The sequence below is a fragment of the Sinocyclocheilus rhinocerous genome, unplaced genomic scaffold, assembly GCF_001515625.1.
Source record: "Sinocyclocheilus rhinocerous isolate Xijiao unplaced genomic scaffold, SAMN03320098_v1.1 scaffold2873, whole genome shotgun sequence".
Taxonomy (NCBI): domain Eukaryota; kingdom Metazoa; phylum Chordata; class Actinopteri; order Cypriniformes; family Cyprinidae; genus Sinocyclocheilus; species Sinocyclocheilus rhinocerous.
Window position 1 is genome coordinate 28,761 of NW_015632032.1, and position 8,276 is coordinate 37,036.

General features: G+C 38.0%; 2 protein-coding genes across 2 annotated transcripts in view; both read right to left on the reverse strand.

The window, feature by feature from the left end:
- LOC107742087 (beta-1,3-galactosyltransferase 1-like) overlaps positions 1-2,023 on the reverse strand; it is a 6,289-nt gene extending 4,266 nt beyond the window's left edge. The window contains exon 1 of the mRNA XM_016554953.1: positions 1,948-2,023. Within this exon, the coding sequence (XP_016410439.1) occupies positions 1,948-2,003 (56 nt within the window). The 5' untranslated portion in view covers positions 2,004-2,023. The remainder of the gene's footprint in view (positions 1-1,947) is intronic.
- A 1,531-nt stretch (positions 2,024-3,554) lies between these two features.
- The window catches only part of LOC107742086 (zinc finger protein GLIS2-like), a 30,329-nt gene continuing 25,607 nt past the window's right edge, over positions 3,555-8,276 (reverse strand). The window contains exons 5-7 of the mRNA XM_016554951.1: positions 7,447-7,580; positions 6,036-6,154; positions 3,555-5,105 (exon numbers count right to left, since the gene is read on the reverse strand). Coding sequence (XP_016410437.1) covers positions 4,477-5,105; positions 6,036-6,154; positions 7,447-7,580 — 882 coding nt within the window. The 3' untranslated portion in view covers positions 3,555-4,476. The remainder of the gene's footprint in view (positions 5,106-6,035; positions 6,155-7,446; positions 7,581-8,276) is intronic.

An 8,276-nucleotide genomic window follows, 5' to 3' on the forward strand; every position in this document is an offset into this window, starting at 1 on the left:
TTTGAAATGCACAGCGTTATTCTATGTGGTGTGTGCTGCGGCTGCCTAATCATTTTCACAAATACATGCCGTAAAAATAAAAAGATAATATAAAAATATGTATATAAAATACCAAAAAACATGTTTATTGGTTACTATAGTGAAACCATGGTAAAAACAACATGTTTTGTTACACTAACCATAATTTAACCATGGTATTTGTAGTAAAACTGTGGTTATAGGCTACAATTGGTAATAAAAACGCCAAAAAAAACAACTTGGTTAGCCTCCTATACTTTTACTATAGTAATACCATTGCTAATTACGGGATTGTGTATAATAATATGAAATAAATGTTTTAATAGATTATGACATCACAAAATATCAGGGAGTGAGATTCTGTTTATTAGTCATATACATCTTCAGATCAGGTTTTTTATTAGAGGTACAGAATGCCACACAGCAACTTTTCGGCATTGCACCAAGCAAAAATCAGTCGAAATCATCACAAAAAGTAAAGATCAAGCACCTAACAAGGTCTCCGCGCGTTAATTCGAATGGCTTGTTTTCCCCCACGGCATAAATGGTTATGACGTATTTGTGTGCCGAACAAGTCTATTACAACTCGTACCTGCTAAAAAACATCTGTTTTGGTTCTGATTATCATGTTTATCGCGCTGAAAGCATGCGTTTTAAACAATATTAGTTTAAACTTCTGATATATGGTTTTCTGAGCGCACACGGACAGAAAGCGGCTGTCACAGCATGTGAGTACTAAACGCCATGGCATTAGAGCTGGTACACCTTTGTCGCTTGCGAAATCAAAATGACGGAGCCGTGGGTGGAAACTTATAGATTAAGGGGCGGTAATATTATAATAAGATCCCTTTGCAACGTCACTAGGGGAGCGAAATCAGACGAGCTCGTTTTCTCAGACGCTTGCAGAAAAAGGCTTACCAAAACAAAGTTACTGGGTTAATCTTTTTCACGTTTCCTTGGTTGGTAGATGCACCGGGGACCAGATTATAGCACTTAAAACCTGGAAAAGTCAGATTTTCATGATATGCCACCTTTAAGTAAAAAGACGGGTTTCATGTGTAGGCCCTAGTTAATAGATTACACTATTATGCTACTTTGCCCATCGCCCATTAGCTTATAGATCAACTAACATAATCTATAAAGGTGCTAAATGCATTTACTTACACATATTTGAGAATCGAGATATTTCATGATATACTGTAGTTAACACGTTTGGTAATATTTCGAATAAAAAAGGAACACAGTTTCAACGGAGGGAGGCCTTTGCTCGATCCGTGCCCAGGGCACCGCTGCGTCATAATCTGTCCCTGCTTTATACATTATGAAGCTATTAGGTGATAGAAATTTCACCTAAATTTTTATAACGTGTAAGTTCCTGTACTGAAAAAGCTTTGAAAATAGCTGAATTTACTGTTACTCTGTCATTAGCTTTAGTTAAGTTACGTTAGTTAGTGACTTCACAATTCTGTACCCGTTCCATCTTAAGTTTAGGCTATGTGATTTAACTAAATCAAATGTACACGTTTACACACTTTTGTCCAAAGTGACTTGTATTTAAGGAAGGCTACAGGCTTTGTTTTTTGTTTTTTTAGCACCATCTACAGGAGCTACAAGAATTTTAATGAACTGAAATACAGTTTTAATGTAGTATTTTGCTTCATACCAAGATTCAAATATATCTAAAATAATTTTCTAAATTTAAATTATAATAGTTTTACAGAACAAAGAGGATTACATTTATGTTTCTGTACCGTAAAGTTGTCCCTGAATGAGTGTAGTTATGAGTTATGATCAGTTCAGCATATTTTTTCATATCCAGGCAGTTGCAGTTTACCACGCCATTGCATTATTAAAACATCAGATGACCATAAAATATCTGCATATCTATTTTTAGCATAGTTTCATGCCTTAAATCATAAAAGACCTCACCTCTTCCATCCATTTCTGTTGAAGAGTTTCACCTCCATGTCTTGGTATGTGTGCATCTGGATTCAGGGCAATCAATAGTCCTTTTAGCTGAAACCCTGAGAGGTAAAGCTGCTGTAGAATTATAGATGGCTCCGCCCCCTCCCACCTCATACAGGTGTTTACTGAAGATGAGGGGGAGGGGGAGGTGGGCTAGTTTGTATGGTTGTATTCAAAGAGACCACAGTTATACCATACATATTTAATTCTAAACAATTTTTGTGAGTTGTAATACTAATAACGCATAATAGGCATCATCTGCTTGATGTGTACACACCTCACATATTATACTAACCAAACAATTTGAAAATAAATTTGAAAGCCTGTAAATCTCCTTTAGATAAACACACTGTACACACTTTAGTCATTGCACTCTTTATTGGACTTATGCATCATTGTCCTCTATTTCATCAATTTCATTCCGGTCACATTGACAGACGTCCTGTGTTATAAGACACATTAGCATTAGCTCAACTTTATGAGGCATTAGCCTCAACGTCAGGAAAATGTATAAAAACATTTATGATAGAAGTCTGTTGAACTAAATCTGGTAAAATATACATACACAAACTGACAATATACATCCAAATGGATTTCATACATCATATTTCGTCAATAACAACCTTACAATATAAGGCACTTGGTATTGGTAAAAATTCAATAAAATATCCTGTGCAAATATAGTTCATTACAATACACAAGCCGACCGTGACAGGCCATAGTCTTAGCATTTATCCGTTATGCATGGCAGATATCAAATCAGAGCTACAACATTAGATATGCAGTTCCCGGTGCAAACCGGGCTCCGGTTTTACACTTAAATGAGAAAGGTCAGCCATGCATAAAGGTTTACCAATCCGATAGCCATAGAACTAAATAATGGATAACAAATAGTGGAGTCCAAGTGGACTCATGTCATCATATGACACAGTTTTGACACAGTCAATGTCTCGTCGTCGAAACGTACAAAACATAAAGCGGCACCATTAAATGGCTAATAATGAAAACACAAGCTGATGATTACTTATAGCAATCAGGGTGCACATCTTTGCTGAATTCGCTAAGTTATTATTAAAATGTAACTTTGTATGTAACTATATGTCCCAAATTGGTATACTTCTTGGTTGTGAGAAACATATAGGTATCAAAATTTGCGAATAAGACACACATCTGCTTCAACAACTAGTTCGTTTTATAGACACTACAATACTGACCATATTGGTTATAAGAGATTTTTATATTTTAATGAATAAAATCAATACCTTTTTTAAAGATTTTTAATTATGCATGCTCATTTTAACATATTTTTTTTAGATTTATCTTTGCTTTCTAATGCTCATTTAACATTAATTTAACATTAACAACAAAAACGGAATGGCACTTTTAAAAGTAATCTCAAGATGAATATCCTTTTTCATACTTACATTACAATGCTGTAATGCCTGAATTCACTTGTAGCATTTAAAACTACTGATATTGGAGTTTTAGGTATTTTTTTATTATTATTATAATAAATAATAATAATAATTCATTACATTTATATAGCGCTTTTCTAGGCACTCAAAGCACTTTACATTGTGGGGGAGGGGGGTCTCCTCATCCACCACCAGGAAATGAACATATCCGGCCAATTCATTGTCAAATGTCATATGTATGCTTTTCATATCACATCCTGTTCTCTGTTTGGTCACTGTCAATAGTCTCCAGGAGACTACTATGTAAATCAAGGGCATACTATTAATTATGAAGCACCACCTTCTCTGAATTTCTTGTCAGACATCACATTCACATTACATACATTCTGACGTCTTTCATGACATACTGATTGATATTGTGCACAGATGGTACATGAATATTGGTCGCTGTATCAAGAAGTACTGACAAAAAGTCAGTATTTGAATTAACTTTGTTTTGCCTATTTAAACATTCTGTATCTGTACTCTCCCAGATGATTCCCTTAAAAGCCAACACTTCCTTCCTTGTAAATTGCAAGTACTATAGTGAATGGCTCGTTCACACCATGAACAATGACTATAAAGATAACTATATCGATAACTATAATAGCGTTCACATAAACTCTTTAAAGTTGGGTGGATTCTGACTGGCTGTCAATTTTTTATCAGCTGGAAAAATGGATCATTCTGAAAGTGATTCCAACAATATAATTTGATTCATTTAAAACATTATAGTTATTGGTGTAAACGGCCCATAAGGCCTTGTTTAGAATCAAAAGAAGCATTTTTTGGCATACCTGACTCAAACCAGTTTAGCTTTTGTAGTGTGAACGGAGAACAGACAAACTGGATTCACACCAAATTCGTGAACAGTTCAAAATCCAATTAAAATCTAAACTCTCAACAATCATTTTTCCAAGTAGTTTTTTTGGGACATAACATAACCAATCTGATTTCAGCAGTCACAAAATGACACCGTAATCTGCTTTGAAATCCAAATCAGATTGGTGTGCAGTGTGAACAAGGCCCATGAGTCTCTTTACGTGGTTGCCATCTGTTTCAAGAACAGCACGCCCGGAGGGATCATTACCCATGAGTGAGAGCCTCGTTCTGCTCCCATCCTGCCTTCATTTTCATCATCAACATCACCATCTTCTTCAACTGCTCTTTCAGTTTGACCCACACCGAGACCGAATGGCGGCAACAACAAGGGGTGCAGGATAGGCACCTTTCCAAGCCCAAGAGCACCAGAGTTGGGGTACAGCACCGGCCCAGCTCCTAAAAGCAGACTGAGCATGGACAGATCCAGGGGGTGACTGCTAAGGGGCCCAGCGAAGGCGTGATTCCCAAATAAGGTTGTTGCCGCACCCGGTAGGACAAAACGAGCCGCTCCGGGGTAAGGTCGATCCATCTGTCGGCCATCCATCGATGAGGCACCGTCCAGCCTGTTGGTTCTGGGCAAGGCAGCACGTTCCTGCACTACAGCGTGGCCGTGTGCCTTGATGTGTTTGCGGAGAGAGCTGGGGTCAGTGTAGCGCTTCAGACAGCCCACCATTTTGCAGCAGTAAGGTTTGTCGACGTAGTGCGTGCGCGTGTGTTTGAAGCGGTCGCTGGAGTTTGAGTAGCGCTTGTTGCAGCCTTCGTAAGGACAGATGTATGGCTTCTCTCCTGAGAGGGCAGAAGAGCAAGAGATAATCAAAGGCTGTACTGGAGAAATGCAGGGGTCGAGAAGGTCAGACTGTCACAACCAGACGGCACAAGCCTGTTTTTTTTTTGACTGTGTGCGCACTAGGGATGTAGTGACCAAAGAGGCCCAGAGAAGCATTTAAAGCTTGAGCATTTAAAGTGGCTCATGCAGAACTGCAGCACTTGCTTATAATAAACAGAACATTATTGTCCATTGGTGTGGATGCTAATATAGTAATCATTATAGTTATCGTTATAGTTATCATTCTTGGTGTGAACAGGCCTTAATTCTACAGACTCAATTTGGTACAAAGAGCACTGTAGACTATAGATTTATAAATCTAAAAATATATTTAATTCTAAAATATATACAAAAATATTCAAAATATGTAATAATAATTTAAATATCTGAATGTTTACTTGAGTATTTGATGCTTCTGTTAGATACCTGAAAAACATCAAGTATCATTTACTTTATTTGTATCTTTCTTTGTTATAGTGCAATTTGTTCATTTGTCTGTATTTATTATAGTTATTTTACTATTGAATGTTAAAATTAATTACTTGTTACTTAACCTTCATTATACTTGACTTGATTAACACGCTTGACTTCTTATTTGAAGCCCTATTTACTTGAATCAAAAAAAATCTGAAGGCTAAGACATTGCTTTATTTTTGAATATTTGCATTAGTATGTAAATCTTTAAATAAAGGAGGTCTTGAGCAGCATATTAAAGTCGTCAAATTATACTGGTATTGGCATCTACCTCTGAAATTTCAGTATTGTGAAAACCCTATTGTGCACTTATTTAAATGTAAGCTAATGGGTTTTTATGTGTGTACCATATCTGTGTTTGCATTTTTGGTGCATTTTTTACATACTGGTCCATATTGCAAATGTGTGTGTCTCACCTGTGTGTGAGCGGGTGTGTATCTTCAGGTTCTCTAGGCGTGAGAAACTCTTGTGGCAGGTAGGGCAGTGATGAGGTTTCTCGTTGGTATGTGTGCGGATATGAATCAGCATCTTGTACCTGCGTTATACAAATGGATCAGGATTAGTAACATATAATGTCACCATCCAAAAGCAAACATCCAATTCTCAATATCTTGGGAGTGGGTGGAACTGTAACATTTACTCTCCTATATATATATCTATATAGCTTTTGTTTTTCTTATTTTCCAGCAAAAATATCTAAACAAATACTTAAAATTATATAAATTCAGAAACAAATTTGTATAAGACATTTGCACTTGTTTTTTAAAGAATATATCTTGAATCAATTTTCTTACCCTACTTAAAAAAAATGATTCTCCTTGTTCTAAGAATAAAACTCACTTTATTTAGTTACTTAAAGGGGTCATATGATGCTGCTAAAAAGAACATTATTTTGTGTATTTGGTGTAATGAAATGTGTTTATGCGGTTTAAAGTAAAAAAAACACATTAGGTTCCACATACTGTACATTATTGTTTCTTTCCTATGCCCCGCCTTTTTGAAACGCGTCGATTTTTACAAAGCTCATCGGTCTGAAAAAGCGAGGTGTGCTGTGATTGGCCAGCTATTCAGTGCGTTGTGATTGGCCGAATACCTCAAGCGTGAGACGGAAATGTTACGCCCCTCACATACTGTTGATGCCGTGTCCGGCCGGAGCGATGATTCAAAAACATTAAAACCCATTACAAACGAGGCATTTGTTGCATCCAGTGGGGACATAATTACGGATTATAATGACTTGTACTGTCTTTTTACGCATTGCGTTGCATTGCATTGGCTAGAGTGAGCTGAGGCGGCTAGAGTGAGCTGAGGCGGCGAGAACGGCGCGCCCGGCGGATCCGACGAATGAGCGGCAACCACATGTGACGACCCCGGGCTGAACTCCGCTTCGTCCACGGTGGAAGTTGATGTATTCCCTCAGCGACCAGCACAGATCAGCTCTAGGCATGACGAAGCGATATCGTCCTCTTGTGGAAGGCCAAACAAAGTAGTTTCGCTTTCACAACGAAAAAACAGCGGCCTAGCATGAGCGAAAGCCCCGGCTTAGCCTGAGCTGAAGCCGGGCAAGAGTGAGCTGAGGCGGCGGGGTCGAGAACGGCAGTCCCGGCGAAGGAGCGGTGAAAACGGTGAAAGCCAATCCGGCGATCCACAGCACTAAGTTGATGTATTCCCTCAGCGACCAGCACTTTAGTCTTCGCAACTTTACAGATCTTCTTTATGCACCAAGAGCTTGTATCACTCCAAAGAGAAAGGAAAAATTGAAATCGCATCATATGACCCCTTTAAATCGATTGAATGCGAATGTATGTTGAATGTATGTTTTCTGACCTGGCATTAAATCCTCTTCCCTTGCGCACGCAGCCCTCCCAGTGGCAGCAGTATCCTGAATTCTTCTCTGCTTTCACATGTGAGTCATTCACATGGTCCACCAGATCCTGCAGGCTCTCGAACAGCAGATGGCACTACAGAGTAAAGACAGAGAGCGTAGCAGGAACAGGGAGGAAGATAAGGAGAACAGAATGATAGAATGTGTGAATAGCTCTTTTAATATCTAATATCATAGACTTTAATGGATTGTTCACCTAAAAATGAAAATTCTGTCATCATTACTCACCCTCAAGTTGTTTCAAACTTGTATGATTTTTTTTGTTCTGCTGAACACAGAAAAAGCTATTTTGAGGAATATGGGTAATCAGTTGGTAAGTAATTGGGTAAACAATTGATGGTAGCCAATGACTTCTATATTATTTTTTCATAGTATGGAAGTCAATGGCTACCGTCAGCTGTTTGGTTATCCACATTCTTCAAAATATCTTCTTCTGTGTTCAGCAGAAGAAAGATATGGATACAAGTTTGCTATGTACTTTCTAAAGTGTCTGGACTGGATTTAGTGCATTGTTTCTAGGTAGTTCAGTGTTTCCCACAGACTTCGATCGATTGCTTTGTTCCAAAACAGGGATTCAAATTATTACAATGTTGCTTTTTATTCTTGGTGCGGTTCGCTTTCACAGGCAAAGTTTCTAAACGGACCAAATTTGTTAATACAAGTCACGCGCGAGTAAACTGTTCTCTCATTGGTCAAAGTTCCACACTTTATTTTCCGGGATTCCACTTAGCTGTCACAGCTGTCATCCGTCAGGATGGAACGACAACAGCTT